The following is a 20,789-nucleotide window of genomic DNA, read 5'->3' as shown; positions in this document are numbered from 1 at the left end:
ACTTCACCCAAAATTCACTCTGAATGTAATTTTAGAATTACATTTAAAACGTAAAATTATTATTCCTTCATTCTGAAGTGAAACATATTCCATAAGAACATAAGAATTAGGAACAGGCCCTCGAGCCTGCTCCGCCATTCAACAAGATCATGAAAAGGGGCCTTGAAAATGTCTGCTGTGTCACCCAGGCGGGTGGCACAGTTTAATGTTTATGTTTTTTTTTTCAGGTAAACTCAAAAGAGTTTCAACAAGATCATGGCTGATCTGGCCATGGACTCAGCTCCACTTACCCGCCCTCTCCCCGTAACCCTTAATTCCCTTATTGCTGAAAAATCTATCGATCTGTGATTTGAATACATTCAATGAGCCAGCCTCAACTGCTTCCTTGGGCAGAGAATTCCACAGATTCACAACCCTCTGGGAGAAGAAATTCCTTCTCAACTCGGTTTTAAATTGGCTCCCCCGTATTTTGAGGCTGTGCCCCCTAGTTCTAGTCTCCCCGACCAGTGAAAACAATCTCTCTGCCTCTATCTTGTCTATCCCTTTCATGATTTTAAATGTTTCTATACGATCACCCCTCATCCTTCTGAACTCCAACGAGTAAAGACCCAGTCTACTCAATCTATCATCTCCGGAATCAGCCGAGTGAATCGTCTCTGTACCCCCTCCAAAGCTAGTATATCCTTCCTTAAGTAAGGTGACCAAAACTGCACGCAGTACTCCAGGTGCAGCCTTACCAATACCCTGTACAGTTGCAGCAGGACCTCCCTGCTTTTCTACTCCATCCCTCTCGCAATGAAGGCCAACATTCCATTCGCCTTCCGGATTACCTGCTGCACATGCAAACTAACTTTTTGGGATTCATACACAAGGATCCCCAGGTACCTCTGCACCGCAGCATGTTGTAATTTCTCCCCATTCAAATAATATTCCCTTTTACTGTTTTTTTTTCCAGGTGGATGACCTCACATTTTCCGGCATTGTATTCCATCTACCAAACCTTAGCCCATTCGCTTAACCTATCTAAATTTCTTTGCAGCCTCTCTGTGTCCTCTACACAACCCGCTTTCCCACGAATCTTTGTGTCATCTGCCAATGTTGTTACACTACACTCTGTCCTTTGACCTTTTTATAAAAAACGGTGCAGGCTCGAAGGGCCGAATGGCCTATTCCTGCACCTATTTTCTATGTTTCTATGTCCTCTCTTCCAGGTCATCTATGTATATTGTAAACAGTTGTGGTCCCAGCACCGATCCCTGTGGCACACCACTAACCACCGATTTCCAACCCGAAAAGGACCCATTTATCCCGACTCTCTGCTTTCTGTTCGCCAGCCAATTCTCGATCCATGTTAATACATTTCCTCTGACTCCGCGTACCTTTATCTTCTGCAGTAACGTTTTGTCTGGCACCTTATCGAATGCCTTTTGGAAATCTAAATACACCACATCCATCGGTACACCTCTATCCACCATGCTCGTTATATCCTCAAAGAATTCCAGTAAATTAGTTAAACATGATTTCTCCTTCATGAATCCATGTTGCGTCTGCTTGATTGCACTATTCCTATCTAGATGTCCGCTATTTCTTCCTTAATGATAGCTTCAAGCATTTTCCCCACTACAGATGTTAAACTAACCGGCCTATAGTTACCTGCCTTTTGTCTGCCCCCTTTTTTAAACAGAGGCGTTACATTAGCTGCTTTCCAATCCGCTGGTACCTCCCCAGAGTCCGGAGAATTTTGGTAGATTATAACGAATGCATCTGCTATAACTTCCGCCATCTCTTTTAATACCCTGGGATGCATTTCATCAGGACCAGGGGACTTGTTTACCTTGAGTCCCATTAGCCTGTCCAGCACAACCCCCCTAGTGATAGTGATTATCTCAAGGTCCTCCCTTCCCACACTCCCGTCACCAGCAATTTTTAGCATGGTTTTTGTGTCTTCCACTGGGAAGACCGAAGCAAAATAGTTGTTTAAGGTCTCAGCCATTTCCACATTACCCATTATTAAATCCCCCTTCTCATCTTCTAAGGGACCAACACTTACTTTAGTCACTCTTTTCCGTTTTATATATCGGTAAAAGCTTTTACTATCTGTTTTTATGTTTTGCGCAGGTTTACTTTTGTAATCTATCTTTCCTTTCTTTATTGCTTTCTTAGTCATTCTTTGCTGTCGTTTAAAATTTTCCCAATCTTCTAGTTTCCCACTAACCTTGGCCACCTTATACGTATTGGTTTTTAATTTGATACTCTCCTTTATTTCCTTGGTTGTCCACAGCTGGTTATCCCTTCTCTTACCGCCCTTCTTTTTCACTGGAATATATTTTAGTTGAGCACTATGAAAGAGCTCCTTAAAAGTCCTCCACTGTTCCTCAATTGTGCCACCATTTAGTCTATGTTCCCAGTCTACTTTAGTTAACTCTGCCCTCAACCCACTATAGTCCCCTTTGTTTAAGCATAGTACACTTGTTTGAGACACTACTTCCTCACCCTCAATCTGTATTACAAATTCAACCATACTGTGATCACTCATTCCGAGAGGATCTTTTACGAGGAGCTCATTTATTATTCCTATCTCATTACACAGGACCAGATCTAAGATAGCTTGCTCCCTTGTAGGTTCTGTAACATACTGTTCTAAGAAACAATCTCATATGCATTCTATGAATTCCTCCTCAAGGCTACCCCGTGCGATTTGATTTGACCAATCGATATGTAGGTTAAAATTTCCCCATGATTACTGCCGTTCCTTTTTCACATGCCTCCATTATTCCCTTCATTATTGTCCGCCCCACTGTGAAGTTATTATTTGGGGGCCTATAAACTACACCCATCAGTGACTTTTTCCCCTTACTATCTCTAATCTCCACCCACAATGATTCAACATTTTGTTCATTAGAGCCAATATCATCTCTCACAACTGCCCTGATATCATTCTTTATTAACAGAACTACCCCACCTCCTTTCCCTTCTTGTCTATCTTTCCAAATTGTCAGATACCCCTGTATGTTTAATTCCCAGTCTTGGCCACCCTGCAACCACGTTTCAGTAATGGCCACCAAATCATACCCATTTGTAATGATTTGTGCCGTCAACTCATTTACTTTATTTCGAATGCTGCATGCGTTTAGGTAGAGTGTTTTAATACTAGTTTTTAAACCATGATTTTTAGTTTTGACCCCTCCTGCAGCCCCTTTATATTCATACATATTGTCCCTTCCTATCACCTTGTGGTTTAGAAACATAGAAACATAGAAACATAGAAAATAGGTACAGGAATAGGCCATTTGGCCCTTCGAGCCTGCACCGCCATTCAATAAGATCATGGCTGATCATTCCCTCAGTACCCCTTTCCTGCTTTCTCTCCATACCCCTTGATCCCTTTAGCTGTAAGGGCCATATCTAACTCCCTCTTGAATATATCCAATGAACTGGCATCAACAACTCTCTGCGGCAGGGAATTCCATAGGTTAACAATTCTCTGAGTGAAGAAGTTTCTCCTCATCTCGGTCCTAAATGGCCTACCCCTTATCCTAAGACTATGTCCCCTGGCTCTGGACTTCCCCAACATCGGGAACATTCTTCCAGCATCTAACCTGTCCAGTCCCGTCAGAATCTTATACGTTTCTATGAGATCCCCTCTCATCCTTCTAAACTCCAATGTGTAAAGGCCCAGTTGATCCAGTCTCTCCTCATATGACAGCCCAGCCATCCCGGGAATCAGTCTGGTGAGCCTTCGCTGCACTCCCTCAATAGCAAGAATGTCCTTCCTTAGATTAGGAGACCAAAACTGAACACAATATTCCAGGTGAGGCCTCACTAAGGCCCTGTACAACTACAGTAAGACCTCCCTGCTCCTATACTCAAATCCCCTAGCTATGAAGGCCAACATACCATTTGCTTTCTTCACCGCCTGCTGTACCTGCATGCCAACTTTCAATGACTGATGAACCATGACACCCAGGTCTCGTTGCACCTCCCCTTTTCCTAATCTGCTCACATCCAGATAATATTCTGCCTTCGTGTTTTTGCCCCCAAAATACTATTCCTCAAAGGGCAGATTGAAAAGGACAGACATTCCAATAGGAATATTATATTTCCAAACAGAAGTAGATAAGAACTGCTGACTTTAGATAGAACTGCCCAGGTTGCTGTATCTTTCTCTGCATTTCTTACGTCCCCTCCATTTCTCTCATACATTCTGCTCAAAAACACCTTTCCCTGACTATTCCCTCCCTCTTGTAGAAGTTAACAATTATATTACAAAACCAGTACAATCTTTCAAAACTGACAGTCAGCAAAAGATCTACTGGTACATCCAGCCTGTCTCTCAGTTATGATCACAATACATACACTTCCCACCCACTCGGAGCTATGTAATCTCCTGGGATTGTCTAAATGCCAGACAAAAACACAGGCCAATTATACTGTAAAATTCTTCTCTGACCCCCTTGGGCAATTAAAACGAGTCCAAAAATCACATTAGCCCTGATTTATAGTAAATGAACTGATTGCTATCCAAGCCAGAAACAGGTTTGGCTCGCTCTTGAAGGATCATCCAATCTAGTCCTGCCCTTATATAACTTGTAAGTGTGACCCATAGTCCTTCCTAGCCGATTCAGTTGAAGTCATTGGTCTACGTAAACCACAATCTAGTCCCTGCATTACTTTATGAGCCTCGATCAAATTGCCCAAGTATATGTTTCTCTAAAGTATGGAGACTTAATTTGTTGAGCCTATCTGGGAAACTTAGGATCTTTAAACTGGTATGGGCATGTTGTCCCGGGTATCGCTCACCTGCCTGTTCCTCGTTTCCATGCAGTGCTACTCTGCTCTGTTGCCTTCTGCCTTTTGCATTCTTTCTTGGGGTCCTGTTCATCTGAGCTCTCACCCACTATAACTAGCTCAGAGCCCTCTCCTGGGTTCCGAATACTCCTCGCATTGAGGCACCGAGCTTTCAGGCTTGCCTTTTTATTACACTTTGACCCTTTAGAATTTTGCTGTACAGTGGCCCATTTTGTTTTTTACCTTGGGTTTCTCTGCCCTCCACTTTTACTCATCTCCATTCTGTCTTTTGCTTCTGTCTCCATTTTGTTTCCCTCTGTCTCCCTGCATTGGTTCCCATCCCCCTGCCATATTAGTTTAACTCCTCCCCAAGAGCACTAACAAACACTCCCCCTTGGACATTGGTTCCGGTCCTGCCTAGGTGCAGGTCCGATTTGTACTGGTCCCACCTCCCCCAGAATCGGTTCCAATGCCCCAGCAATTTGAATCCCTCCCTGCTGCACCACTGCTCAAGCCAGGTATTCATCTGAGCTATCCTGCGATTCCTACTCTAACTAGCTCGTGGCACTGGTAGCAATCCCGAGATTACTACTTTTGAGGTCCTACTTTTTAATTTAGCTCCTAGCTCCTTAAATTCGTCTCGTAGGACCTCATCCCTTTTTTTACCTATATCGTTGGTACCAATGTGCACCACGACAACTGGCTGTTCACCCTCCCTTTTCAGAATGTCCTGCACCCGCTCCGAGGCATCCTTAACCCTTGCACCAGGGAGGCAACATACCATCCTGGAGTCTCGGTTGCGGCTGCAGAAACGCCTATCTATTCCCCTTACAATTGAATCCCCTATCACTATCGCTCTCCCACTCTTTTTCCTGCCCTCCTGTGCAGCAGAGCCAGCCACGGTGCCATGAACTTGGCTGCTGCTACCCTCCCCTGATGAGTCATCCCCCTCAACAGTACCCAAAGTGGTGTATCTGTTTTGCAGGGGGATGACCGCAGGGGACTCCTGCACTACCTTCCTTGCACTGCTCTTCCTGCTGGTCTTCCATTTCCTATCTGGCTGTGGACCCTTCACCTGCGGTAAGACCAACTCGCTACACGTGCTACTCACATCAGCCTCAGCATCGTGGATGCTCCAGAGTGAATCCATCATGTCAATGCCAAGATTTGAGAAAAGGAGTCTGTGCATAACTCTAGGTAGCTGTCTACACCATACTCTCCTCACTTACACCACACGATGCGTTATTGCAAGTCGCCAAATGTGCAAAATCGCCAGAAGTCCTTTTCGGCTTGAAATGTTCTTAGGTTATGTCCTGAGGAATTTTTAGGACCCGGCGCAGACTCGATGGCTCAAATGGCTTCATTTTGTGCTGCACTATTCTACGTTGACCCTTAATACAACCCCTAAGGCAGGAGAGAAGCCATTGATAGAGGCTGTTGAGCCGTTAGGTAGGACTGAAACCAATGAGCACAGTCCCACTGAGCTGGACAAGAGGGGAGGTGTTGAAGGACGATGGTGTGTACAACCATGTCAAAGACTGCAGAAAGATTGAGGAGATTTAATTATTGTAATCATCTTTTTGTGGCATAATTCAATGATGTGGATTTGAACATTGGGAGTATGATTAAGAAATTTGCAGATGACACTAGAATCGGCTGCGTGATTGATAATGAAGAAGAAAGCTGCGGACTGCAGGAAGATATCAATGTACTGGTCAGGTCAGCAGAACAGTGACCAATGGAATTCAATCCGGCTAAGTGTGAGGTACTGAGGTGAATGATCAGCCGTGATCTTATTCAATGGTGGTGCAGGCTCGAAGGGCCGAATGGCCTACTCCTGCACCTATTTTCTATGTTTCTATAATGCATTTGGGGAGGTCTAATAAGGCAAGGGAATACACAGTAAATGGTAAGACACTGAAGTGTAGAGGAACAAAGGGATCTTGGAGTGCCAGATAGATAAGATGGTTAAGAAAGCATATGGAATGCTTTCCTTTATTAGTCGAGGCACAGAATATAAGAGTAGGGAGGTTATGCTTGAACTGTATAAAACACTGGTTAGGCCACAGCTGGAGTACTGCGTGCAGTTCTGGTCACCACATTACAGGAAAGATGTGATTGCACTGGAAAGGGTGCAGAGGAGATTTACAAGAATGTTGCCTGGACTGGAGAATTTTAGCGATGAGGAAAGATTGGATCGGCTGGGTCTGCTTTCTTTGGAACAGAGGAGGCTGAGGGGAGACCTGATTGAGGTGTATAAAATTATGAGGGGCTGGATAGAGTGGATAGGAAGGAACTGTTTCCCTTGTCAGAGGGGTTAACAACCAGGGGGCATAGATTTAAAGCAATGGGGGGGGGGGTGCGGTTTAGAGGAGTTATGAAGGAAAGGGTCTTTAGTCAGAGGGTGGTGGGGGGGGGGAAGTGTCTGGAACTCACGGCCTGAAAGGGTGGTAGAGGCAGAAACCCTCACCACATTTAAAAAATAATTGGATGTGCACCTGAAGTGCTGTAACCTACCGGGCTACGGACCGAGAGCTGGAAAGTGGGATTAGGCTGGGTAGCTCTTGGTCGGCCGGCACGGACACAATGAGGCAAAATGGCCTCCTTCTGTGCTGTAAATTTCTATGATTCTATGATTCTATGAATCATAGAAATTTTACTTTCGGTGCTATTGCAGTGACTGGTCAAATTCAAACAGGGAGTTACGAGAACAATGGGAACAGATTTACGTAAGAACATAAGAACTAGTTGCAGGAGTCGGCCATTCGGCCCCTCGAGCCTGCTCCGCCATTCAGTAAGATCATGACTGATCTTCGACCTCAACTCCACTTTCCCGCCCGATCCCCATATCCCTGGATTCCCTTAATATCCAAAAATCTATCGATCTCAGCCTTGAATATACTCAACGACTGAGCCTCCACAGCCCTCTGGGGCAGAGAATTCCAAAGATTCACCACCCTCTGAGTGAAGAAATTCCTCCTCATCTCAGTCCTAAATGGCCGAGCCCTTATCCTGAGACTGTGACCCCTGGTTCTAGACTCCCCAGCCCGGGGGAAACATCCTCCCTGCATCTACCCTGTCAAGCCCTGTAAGAATTTTGCATGTTTCAATGAGATCACCTCTCATTTGTCTAAATTGTTTGGAAGGTGCACCACCTTCAAGGACTTTGGAGATGAAAGGGAGGTGATGGGGATAGTAATTGTGCAGGGACAGAGGGCTCAACAGTGGGATCTTTGAGGAGTGGGTGAAGACAGGTTTTTGTTTTTAAAAGAGAAGGGGCCAGTGCCTGAGGAGAAAGACAATGTCAGTTAGCATCGTGGCATGGAAGGGAAGTTGGGCGATCGGGGAATGGAGTCAAGGGAGAAGGAGCTGGGTCTCTTGGATGAGATGAGTTTGGAGAGGACGGATGGAAACCGGGAATGTACAGACAAAAAATACACCTGTCACAAGACAAATGGGGCTGTCATTCTTTCACACATCCCAGAAACTGTAAGTGAGATGAATGATCAATTCTTCTGTTTTTAGTTGGTTGAGGTAGAAATATTGGCCGGAATAACAACAACTTACAACAATATAGCGTCACTAACGTAGTAAACTGTTGCAAGGAGCGTTCTCAAACACTGTGGGATCTCCTTGCTTCTCATCGAATCTTGCCTGGGGAATGTTTAAATCCACCGGCTCTAATCTTTAATTATGGGGCGGAATTCCTTTTGATTTGAATTGACTTTAATGTTGATGGGCGTTAATCTGTTACCGTGCTCTTAAACAGGGGGGCTTGTCTGTGAGATGACGAGGCACCTTTACAGAAAAATGGACCACAAAAAATGTCAATTATTTACTTAATAGCTTGATTTTTGAAGGAGTGTGGTGAGTTTGATGCTGTATTGTTAGCAGCAGAGTGTAACGCTGCGAAAATCAGACAGGTTCAGTTTATGGGCTCTGGGAGGAGAGACCATTTGCTGGCGCTAGGCAGCTGCACATTGCTCTCCGTCCCTGCCGGGAGGGTGACCTTGTTTCCAAGGCAGCGTGTGATACAGAGACAGAAGCGATAAGCTCCTCAGGCCCATCTGTCACTGTACCTGACGCGAATACACCGCATGTAAAAGGAGTTGAGCTGACGACCCAAGATTGTGATGGTGAATCTGAGACCTGCCTTGTGCTCACTCCTCTCTCATGCTGGGCACTTGTGGCCATTTCTGCTTCCATTTCGGGATTTTCAGCATTTAGAGTGTTTTTCCGCTCCGCACCCTCTCTGTCTCTGCCCCCGGGACAGTGGGAATATCAGAGGAGGGAATATCCACTACTAACAAACAATTTAATGGGAGGGGGATCAAAAATATCAATAGCTCTGGGTGGGGTGAAAATTGCAGGTTCTCCGTTTGGAAAAATCAAAGCTAATAAATGAAATAATTTTCGGTTTTATTCAACTTGTCCATTCCTATAAATTACCCCCCCCCCTTCCCTGTGTCCCTTGAGCTTTAGACCAACCTGCACCCACTGTCTCTCTGCAGCTCAGCATTTAATACCTGCATTTCATATTTACAGATATTGCACGTTATATTTGCAGATTATCACTGGTCCCCCCTGAGCAGCACGGCTGTAATCCCTCATCCCCCCAGATGTGATGTCTCAATACCCAGACACACCTGGGGAGTAGGCTCCCCTCTTACTGCAGTGCGTAGGGTGGGGGTGGGGGTCTGGGGCTCTGGGGACCTGCCCTCCTACCTTGCATGTCCGGGCTGTCTGGGCTCTCCAGGGCCTCGGTGCCCGACATGGCGTCAGCCTCCTGCTCCTTCTCGATGCCTTCCAGCTCACAGTGATGCTGCTCCAGGAATGCAGCGGCCGGGTCCTCCTCCGCTCCGGGAGCAGACCCGTTCCCAATATCCATGTCCTTGGCTCTTTGTCGAACCTGAAGGTTGCAAAATAAAATAGAGATAGATATATATAATCAGGGCGGGGGCAGGGAGGTGAAACACTGTCTGCACCTCCAAAATAAACCAAACCCCCAGGTCAGCACAGAGTGCAAGTGAAGAGGACCAGGTTGCGAGACAGACAGCGCCACCCACCACACAAGCTCAAACAAGCACATACTGCGGCTGGGCTCAATAACAGGGGATTGAATGCACTCCCCAGCCCCGCCCGTTAGCCCCCCACTCCCCAGCTCCAGCCTGAGCATCTCACACACCCAGCACACAGTGCTAAACACCGGCTCAACTGCAATGTCTTCTCTTTAATTGGCAAAAATATAATTCTGACAAGTGCCTGTAAGTGCAGTGGGAGCGATTGATCAGTAACTTTCAAAAGTGAAATTGGATAAATAATTGAAAAGGACAAAACAATTGTAGGGCTGTGGGGAAAGAGCGGGGGGAGTGGGACTGATTGGATCTCTGTCACAGAGCCGGCACAGGAACGGGCCCAATGGCCTCCTCCTATGCTGTGTGATTCTATGAAAAGTCTTTTATCAACATAAGTTCAGGGCTGGGATAGCGGGAACCTTGGAGGAAGTTTGGTTCGATGGGCTAGGGGAAGGGACCGAAGGACTCAATCTTAGTGACAGAGAAGTTGCTGACATCTCGCTCTTGTTGTTGGAGGTGAGGGTGGAGGAGGCAGGGGAGAGGAGTTTAAGGGTGTGAGTGGAGAAAAAAGTACTAGGATGTGCACTTGAAGTGCTTTAACCTGCAGGGCTATGGGCCAAGAGCTGGAAAGCGCGGACACGATGGGCCGAAATGGCTTCCTTCCGTGCTGTAAATTTCTATGATTCTATGTGTTATGTATGCAAACTTTATGAATGTGTAAGACTTGCCACCAGGGGGCGCACCTGTGGGAGATCCAAGGATCACCTACACACCCCGGGCAAGCAGGGGTAGTCTACCATGCTGCTTCCTCACTCTTGAGTTACATTAAAGAGACCAAGGTCACAACAGTTTGAGCTTACGGCACACAGTCTTGTAGAGTTATTCTGAACATAACAATTGGCGATGAGTAACAGATCATAAATTTTCACATGGTTATGGCTGCCGTTGGTATTCTTGAGAGATTTGTTGAGGGTGATGATATGGGAAGCCTTTGTTGAGCGTCTTGACCAGTACTTCATGGCCAATGAGCTAGATACTACGTATACGGGAAGTGTATCCAGCTGCAGCTCCTGACAGACTGCATTGCGGCACTGGAGCTGCAGATGGATTCACTCAGGAATATCCGCGATGCTGAGGATGTCGTGAATAGCATGTTTAGTGAGTTGGTCACATCGCAGGTAAAGGTTGCACAGCCAGATAGGGAATGGGTGACCATCAGGAAGAGCAAGGGAAGAGAGGTAGTACAGGGGTCCCTTGCGGTCACCTCCCTCCAAAACAGATACACAATTTTGGGTACTGCTGAGGGAGATGACTCATCAGGGGAAGGCAGCAGCAGCCAAGTCCATGGCACCAGGGGTGGCTCTGCTGCACAGGGCAGGAAAAAGAGTGGGAGAGCTAAAGTGATAGGGGATTCTATTATAAGAGGAATAGATAGGCGTTTCTGCAGCCACAAACGATGGTATGTTGCCCTCCGGTGCGAGGGTCAAGGATGTCTCGGAGCGGCTGCAGCACATTCTGGAGCGGGAGGGTGAACAGCCAGCTGTCATGGTGCATATAGGTACCAACGATATCGGTAAAAAATGGGATGAGGTCCAACAAGCTGAATTTAGGGAGCTTGGAGTTAAATTAAAAAGTAGGATCTCAAAGGTAGTAATCTCAGGATTGCTACCAGTGCCACATGCTAGTCAAAGCAGGAATCACAGGATAGCTCAGATGAATACGTGACTTGAGGAATGGTGCAAGGGGTAGGGATTCAAATTCCTGGGACATTGGAACTGGATCTGGGGGAGGTGGGACCAGTACAAACCGGACGGTCTGCACCTGAGCAGGACCGGAACCGATGTCCTAGGCGGAGTGTTTACTGGTGCTGTTGGGGAGGGTTTAAACTAAAATGGCAAGGGGATGGGAATCAATGCAGGGACGCAGAGGGAAGTAAAAAGAGGGCAGAAGCAAAAGGTAGGAAGGAGAAAAACAAGAGTGGAGAGCAGAGAGATCAAGAGCAAAAAACAAAAAGGGCCACATTACAACATAATTCTAAAAGGACAAAGAGTGTTAAAAAAACCAAGCCTGAAAGCTCTGAGTCTCAATGCGAGGAGCATTCGTTATAAGGTGGATGAATTAACTGCACAGATAGCTGTTAACGGATATGATGTAATTGGAATTGCAGAGACATGGCTCCAGGGTAACCAAGGCTGGGAACTCAACATCCAGGGGTATTCAATATTCAGGAAGGATAAACAGGAAGGAAAAGGAGGTGGGGTAGCGTTACTGGTTAAAGAGGAGATTAACGCAATAGTAAGGAAGGATATTAGCGTGGATGATGTGGAATCTATATGGGTAGAGCTGCGAAACACTAAAGGGCAGAAAACGTTAGTGGGAGTTGTGTACAGACCACCAAACAGTAGTAGGGAGGTTGGGGACGCCATCAAACAGGAAATTAGGGACACGTGCAATAAGGGTAGAGCAGTTATCATGGGTGACTTTAATCTACATATTGATTGGGCTAACCAAGCTGGTAGCAATACTGTAGAGGGGGAGTTCCTGGAGTGTATAAGGGGTGGTTTTCTAGAGGAACCAACTAAAGAGCAAGCCATCCTAGACTGGGTGATGTGTAACGAGAGAGGATTAATTAGAAATCTGGTTGTGTGAGGCCCCTTGGGGAAGAGTGACCATAATATGGTAGAATTCTTCATTAAGATGGAGAGTGACACAGTTAATTCAGAGACTAGGGTTCTGAATTTAAAGAAAGAAAACTTTGATGGTATGAGACGTTAATTGGCTTGGATAGACTGGCAAATGATACTTAAAGGGTTGACGGTGGATAGGCAATGGCAGACATTTAAAGATCATATGGATGAACTACAACAATTGTACATCCCTGTGTGGCGTAAGAATAAAAAAGGGAAGGTGGCTCAACCGTGGCTAATAAGGGAAATTAAGGAAAGTGTTAAACCCAAGGAAGAGGCATATAAATTGGCCAGAAAAAGCAGCAACCCTGAGGACTGGGAGAAATTTAGAATTCAGCACAGGAGGACTTAGGAGAGGGAAAATAGAGTATGAGAGTAAACTTTCAGGGAACATAAAAACTGACTGCAAAAGCTTCTATAGATTTGTGAAGAGAAAAAGATTAATGAAGACTAATGTAGGTCCCTTGCAGTCGGATTCAGGTGAATTCATAATGGGTAACAAGGAAATGGCAGACCAATTGAACAAATACTTTGGTTCTGTCTTCACTAAGGAAGACACGAATAACCTCCCAAAAATACTAGGGGACCGAGGGTCTAGCGACAAGGGGGAACTGAGGGAAATCCTTATTAGTCAGGAAATGGTGTTAGGGAAATTAAAGGGACTGAAGGCCAATAAATCCCCAGGGCCTGATAGTCTGCATCCCAGAGTAGTTAAGGAAGTGGCCCTAGAAATAGTAGATGCATTGTTGATCATTTTCTAACATTCCATGGACTCTGGATCAGTTCCTATGGATTGGAGGGTAGCTAATGTAACCCCACTTTTTAAAAAAGGAGGGAGAGAGAAAACAGGGAAGTATAGACCAGTTAGCCTGACATCGGTGGTGGGGAAAATGCTGGAGTCAATTATTAAAGATGTAATAGCAGCGCATTTAGAAAGCAGTGACAGGATCGGTCCAATTCAGCATGGATTTATGAAGGGGAAATCATGCTTGACAAAGCTTCTGGAGTTTTTTGAGGATGTAACTAGTAGAGTGGATAAGGGAGAACCAGTAGATGTAGTGTATTTGGACTTTCAAAAGGCTTTTGACAAGGTCCCACATAAGAGGTTTGTTGTTTATGGGGAAAGAGTCAGACTGAACACTGTGAGCTCAAAGTAAAGTGTGAACTTAGTCTTTTATTGCAGGTCTTCAGAGTGCCTCTCCAATCTGTGCTCCCATGGGATTATAGGATCCTTGGGACTCCAGGGGATGAGCCCTCTGGTGACTGTACAGAGTAAATACAAGTTTACATATAGAACAACACTCCCCCACCTCCCAAAATCAATAGTGTAACTATTTACAATGTGAGTTGATCTGGGGCCCTTCTTGCCCTGGTTGATCGTCTCGGTGTGAAAGCTGGTGTTGTTGAATCATTTGTTGGGCCCTCGCTGGGCTGCTGTGCAGCTGGCCTTGCTGAGCTGCCTGGTGTGTTGGGCCCTGCAGGACTGCTGTGGATGATGGGTTCTGCTTCGTGTTCAACCATAGTGCCGGTTGACACTGGTGTGTATGTTGGGGGATCAAAAAAGGTAGGGTCCAAGGTGGGTTGCTCAGGATAGTCCGTGAATCTGAGTTTGATTTGGTCCAAGTGTTTCCGGTGAATTAGTCCATTTGAAAGTTTAACCCGAAACACCCTGCTCCCCTCTTTGGCCACGACAGTGCCGGGAAGCCACTTGGGATCTTGTCCATAATTCAATACAAATACAGGATCATTGATTTCATTCTCGCGTGACACATTTGCGCTATCATTGCACTTTGTTGAAGCTGCCTGCTCTCTACCTGTTCATGTAGATCAGGGTGAACTAACGAGAGCCTTGTCTTAAGTGCTCTTTTCATGAGCAGTTCAGCAGATGGGATCCCAGTGAGCGAGTGGGGTCTCGTGCGGTAGCTAAGCAGGACTTGGGATAGGCGAGTCTGCAGTGAGCCTTCAGTTACCCTCTTCAAGCCTTGCTTGATGGTTTGCACTGCTCTCTCTGTCTGACCATTGGACGCTGGTTTAAACGGGGCAGATGTGACATGTTTGATCTCGTTATGGGTTATGAATTCTTTGAACTCAGCACTGGTAAATCATGGCCCGTTGTCGCTCACCAGGACATCGGGTAAGCTGTGAGTGGCAAACATGGCCCGCAGGCTTTCAGTAGTGACAGTGGACGTGCTAGCCGACATTATCTCACATTCAATCCACTTGGAATATGCATCTACAACCACAAGGAACATTTTACCCAAGAATGGGCCTGCATAGTCGACGTATACCCGAGACCACGGTTTGGAGGGCCAAGACGATAAACTTAGTGGCGCCTCCCTGGGTACATTGCTTAACTGCGAGCATGTATTACATCTATGAACGCAGGACTCTAAGTCCGCATCGATACCGGGCCACCACACGTGGGATCTGGCTATCGCTTTCATCATTACGATGCCTGGGTGGGTACTGTGGAGGTCACTGATGAAGGTGTCTCAGCCCTTCTTGGGGACCACTACTCGATTGCCCCACAGAAGGCAGTCTGCCTGTATAGACATTTCATCGTTGCGCCGCTGGAACAGCTTTATCTTTTCCTGCATTTCCACTGGGACACTGGACCAGCTCCCGTGAAGCACACAGCTTTTGACTAGAGATAATAAGGGGTCCTGGCTTGTCCAGGTTTTGATCTGCCGAGCAGTGACGGGTGATTACTCAGTCTCAAATACTTCCATAACCATGGCTAGATCTGCGGGCTGCGCATTTCCACCCCCGCGGTGGGCAATGGCAGCCTACTGAGAGCATCGGTGCAGTTTTCTGTGCCTGGCCTGTGGCGGATGGCGTAGTTGTATGCGGACAACGTGAGCGCTCATCTCTGGATGCGGGCCGATGCATTGGTATTTATCCCTTTACTCTCAGAAAACAGGGATATAAGTGGCTTATGGTCAGTTTCCAATTTGAATTTTAGCCCAAACAGGTATTGATGCATTTTCTTTACCCCATAGATACACGCTAATGCCTCATTCGCAATCATGCTGTCAGCTCTCTCAGCCTTAGACAGACTCCTGAATGCATAAGCAACCGGTTGCAGTTTTCCGAAATCATTAGCTTGTTGCAATACACACCCGACATCATATGACGACACATCACATGCTAGTACCAAACGCTTACATGGACCATACAACACAAGCAATTTGTTTGAGCATAACAATTTTCTTGCTTTTACAAAGCAATTTTCTTGGCTTTTGCCCCAAACCCATTCGTCCCCTTTTCGTAGTAAGACATGTAGTGGTTCTAACAGTGTGCTGAGACCCGCTAAGAAGTTACCAAAGTATCTCAGGAGTCCCAGAAATGACCGCATCTCCGTCACATTCTGTGGCCTCGGTGCATTCTTGATTGCCTCCGTCTTCGCGCTGGTGCGCCTGATGCCGTCCGCAGCATTTCTCCTTCCCACACACTCCACTTCAGGCACCAGGAAAACGCAGTTCAAGCATTTTAACCTAAACCACACACAGTTGAGTCGACTAAGAACCTCCTCCAGGTTCTGCAGATGCTTGACTGTGTTCCGATCTGTGACCAAGATGTCATCCTGAAAGACCACGGTGACTTCAGTAAGTTTTCCATGTTTCTCTGGAATATCGCCGCCACTGATTGGATTCCAAACGGGCATCTATTATAAACAAAAAGACCTTTGTGCATGTTGATTCTGGTGAGGGCCTTCGATGATTCCTCCAGTTTCTGCATCATGTAGGCTGAAGTCAGATTCAGCTTCATGAAAGTCTTTCCTCTCGCCAACGTTGCAAAGAGGTCGTCGGCCTTTCGTAGTGGGTAATGGTCCTGCAGGGAAAACGGTTTATAGTTACTTTGTAATCGCCACAGATTCTGATGGTGCCATCTCCCTTGAGGACTGGGACGATAGGACTGGCCCACTCTTTGAACTTGATCAGTGAAATGATGCCCTCTCTTTGTAGCCGGTCTAGCTCGATCTCCACCCTTTCTAAACTCGACCTAAACGCACGCAGCATTCGAAATAAAGTAAATGAGTTGACGGCACAAATCATTACAAATGGGTATGATTTGGTGGCCATTACAGAAACATGGTTGCAGGGTGGCCAAGACTTGGAATTAAACATACAGGGGTATCTGACAATTCGGAAGGATAGACAAGAAGGGAAAGGAGGTGGGGTAGCTCTGTTAATAAAGGATGATATCAGGGCAGTTGTGAGAGATGATATTGGCCCTAATGAGCAAAATGTTGAATCATTGTGGGTGGAGATTAAGAGATAGTAAGGGGAAAAAGTCACTGGTGGGCGTAGTTTATAGGCCCCCAAATAATAACTTCACGGTGGGGCGGACAATAATCAAGGGAATAATAGAGGCATGTGAAAAAGGAACGGCAGTAATCATGGGGGATTTTAACCTACATATCGATTGGTCAAATCAAATCGCACGGGGTAGCCTTGAGGAGGAATTCATAGAATGCATATGGGATTGTTTCTTAGAACAGTATGTTACAGAACCTACAAGGGAGCAAGCTATCTTAGATCTGGTCCTGTGTAATGAGACAAGAATAATAAACGATCTCCTACTAAAAGATCCTCTCGGAATGAGTGATCACAGTATGGTTGAATTTGTAATACGGATTGAGGGTGAGGAAGTAGTGTCTCAAACGAGCGTACGATGCTTAAACAAAGGGGACTACAGTGGGATGAGGGCAGAGTTAGCTAAAGTAGACTGGGAACACAGACTAAACGGTGGCACAATTGAGGAACAGTGGAGGACTTTTAAGGAGCTCTTTCATAATGCTCAACTAAAATATATTCCAGTGAAAAAGCAGGGAGGTAAGAGAAGGGATAACCAGCCGTGGATAACCAAGGAAATAAAGGAGAGTATCAAATTAAAAACCAATGCATATAAGGTGGCCAAGGTTAGTGGGAAACTAGAAGATTGGGAAAATTTTAAACGACAGCAAAGAATGACTAAGAAAGCAATAAAGAAAGGAAAGATAGATTACGAAAGTAAACTTGCGCAAAATATAAAAACAGATAGTAAAAGCTTTTACCGATATATAAAACAGAAGAGAGTGACTAAAGTAAATGTTGGTCCCTTAGAAGATGAGAAGGGGGATTTAATAATGGGAAATGTGGAAATAGCTGAGATCTTAAACAATTATTTTGCTTCGGTCTTCACAGTGGAAGACACAAAATCCATGCCAAAAATTGCTGGTCATGGGAATGTGGGAAGGGAGGACATTGAGACAATCACTATCACTAGTGGGATAGTGCTGGACAGGCTAATGGGATTCAAGGTAAACAAGTCCCCTGGTCCTGATGAAATGCATCCCAGGGTATTAAAAGAGATGATGGAAGTTATAGCAGATGCATTCGTTATAATCTACCAAAATTCTCTGGACTCTGGGGAGGTACCAGCGGATTAGAAAGCAGCTAATGTAACGCCTCTGTTTAAAAAAGGGGGCAGACAAAAGGCAGGTAACTATAGGCCGATTAGTTTAACATCTATAGTGGGGAAAATGCTTGAAACTATCATTAAGGAAGAAATAGCGGGACATCTAGATAGGAATAGTGCAATCAAGCAGACGCAGCATGGATTCATGAAGGGGAAATCATGTTTAACTAATTTACTGGAATTCTTTGAGGATATAACAAGCATGGTGGATAGAGGTGTACCGATGGATGTGGTGTATTTAGATTTTCAAAAGGCATTCGATAAGGTGCCACACAAAAGGTTACTGCAGAAGATAAAGGTACGCGGAGTCAGAGGAAATGTATTAGCATGGATAGAGAATTGGCTGGCGAACAGAAAGCAGAGAGTCGGGATAAATGGGTCCTTTTCAGGTTGGAAATCGGTGGTTAGTGGTGTGCCACAGGGATCGGTGCTGGGACCACAACTGTTTACAATATAGATAGATGACCTGAAAGAGGGAACAGAGTGTAGTGTAACAAAATTTGCAGATGACGCAAAGATTAGTGGGAAAGTGGGTTGTGTAGAGGACACAGAGAGGCTGCAAAGAGATTTAGATAGGTTAAGTGAATGGGCTAAGGTTTGGCAGATGGAATACAATGTCGGAAAATGTGAGGTCATCCACCTTGGGAAAAAAAACAGTAAAAGGGAATATTATTTGAATGGGGAGAAATTACAACATGCTGCGGTGCAGAGGGACCTGGGGGTCCTTGTGCATGAAACTCTTTTGAGTTTACCTGAAAATAAACATAAACATTAAACCGTGCCACCCGCCTGGGTGACACAGCAGACATTTTCAAGGCCCCTTTTTTTTTTTCTTTTTTTTTGGTTTTTTTTTTGGGGCGCTAAAATCAAATTTTTTCCAGTGCCCCCTATAAAAGAGGAGGGGGACACTAAAAGCACCGGCAATTAAAACAAATTAAACTTTAAAACGTAAAATTTGGTTGCCGGGCGTGATGATGCACTCCAGTCCCTCCGGTGCCCACCTCTCGCGGAAGGCCGTGAGCGTACCGGTGGACACCGCGTGCTCCATCTCCAAGGACACCCTGGACCGGATGTAAGAGCGGAAGAGAGGCAGGCAGTCAGGTTGAACGACCCCCTCGACCGCCCGCTGCCTGGACCGGCTGATGGCACCCTTGGCCGTGCCCAGGAGCAGTCCTACGAGGAGGCCTTCGGACCTACCCGCTCCCCTCCGCACAGGGTGCCCAAAGATCAGGAGAGTGGGACTGAAGTGCAGCCAGAATTTCAGGAGCAGCTCCTTCAAATAATAAAACAGGGGCTGCAACCTTGTGCATTCCATAAAAACATGGAACACGGACTCTTCCAGACCGCAGAAATTGCAGGCGGCCTGGGAGTCCGTGAACCGGCTTAAAAATTTGTTGCACGGCACTGCTCCGTGCACCACCCTTCAGGCCAAGTCCCCGATGAATAGTGGGAGGACCCCTGCGTAGAGTGCCTCCTTGTGCATGAATCCCCAAAAAAAAGTTTGCAGGTGCAGCAGGTAATCAGGAAGTCGAATGGAATGTTGGCCTTCATTGCGAGAGGGATGGAGTACAAAAGCAGGGAGGTCCTGCTGCAACTGCACAGGGTATTGGTGAGGCCGCACCTGGAGTACTGCGTGCAGTTTTGGTCACCTTACTTAAGGAAGGATAGACTAGCCTTGGAGGGGGTACAGAGACGATTCACTAGGCTGATTCCGGAGATGAGGGGATTACCTTATGATGATAGATTGAGTAGACTGGGTCTTTACTCGTTGGAGTTCAGAAGGATGAGGGGTGATCTTATAAAAAAACATTTAAAATAATGAAAGGGATAGACAAGATAGAGGCAGAGAGGTTGTTTCCACTGGTCGGGGAGACTAGAACTAGGGGGCACAGCCTCAAAATACGGGGGAGCCAATTTAAAAAACCGAGTTGAGAGAGAATTTCTTCTCCCAGAGGGTTGTGAATCTGTGGAATTCTCTGCCCAAGGAAGCAGTTGAGGCTAGCTCATTGAATGTATTCAAATCACAGATCGATAGATTTTTAACCAATAAGGGAATTAAGGGTTATGGGGAGCGGGCGGGTAAGTGCAGCTGAGTCCACGGCCAGATCAGCCATGATCTTTTTGAATGGCGGAGCAGGCTCGAGGGGCCAGATGGTCTACTCCTGTTCCTAATTCTTATGTTCTTATGTTCTTTCTCTCCTCATGTACGGACTGCTCTCGCCTTGTGATGGATGGCTCGCGCCCGCGGAATTAGGTGGATCTGCACTTTTGCTCCTTGGAATTTCCCGATGCCTAGTTCGAACAGCGAAGGAAATTTGTTTAAAGACCTGGGCACACAAAGTGTCGTCAGCGGGCAATAGATGTCGTCCCAGTTCCAGCGTATCTTTCCCAGCCAGCTCCTGCCGAGCAGCGTGGGACCATCGCCCGGTACCACCCAGAGTGGTAGCTTGTGCACCGCTCCATCGTAGGAAACCTTTACGGTAGCACAGCCGATTACGGGAATCAGTTTTTTTGTGTAATTTCTTAGTTTTGAGCGAACTGGAGTTAAGGCTGGCCTTGAGGTCTTGTTGCACCACAATCTTTCGAAAGTCTTTTTGCCCATGATGGACTGGCTCGCGCCCATGTCCAGCTCCATTGACACTGGGACTCCACTTAGTGTAGCACTCAGCATTATCGGGGGACAATTCGTGGTGAATGTGTGCACCCCATCTACCTCTGCCTCCTTGGTCTGAGGCTCTGGTTCATCGTGATCCTGCGCGGATCTGTCCTCCTCTGCAAC

General features: G+C 46.2%; 1 protein-coding gene across 1 annotated transcript in view; it reads right to left on the bottom strand.

The window, feature by feature from the left end:
• The window catches only part of LOC139235120 (clathrin light chain A-like), a 93,932-nt gene that overhangs the window by 56,865 nt on the left and 16,278 nt on the right, over positions 1-20,789 (bottom strand). Inside the window, exon 2 of the mRNA XM_070866316.1 lies at positions 9,514-9,697. Coding sequence (XP_070722417.1) covers positions 9,514-9,676 — 163 coding nt within the window. The 5' untranslated portion in view covers positions 9,677-9,697. The remainder of the gene's footprint in view (positions 1-9,513; positions 9,698-20,789) is intronic.

The sequence above is a fragment of the Pristiophorus japonicus genome, chromosome 2 (genome assembly GCF_044704955.1).
Source record: "Pristiophorus japonicus isolate sPriJap1 chromosome 2, sPriJap1.hap1, whole genome shotgun sequence".
In the NCBI taxonomy this organism is placed as follows: Eukaryota; Metazoa; Chordata; class Chondrichthyes; family Pristiophoridae; genus Pristiophorus; species Pristiophorus japonicus.
This window is presented reverse-complemented; position numbering and strand designations above follow the sequence as displayed.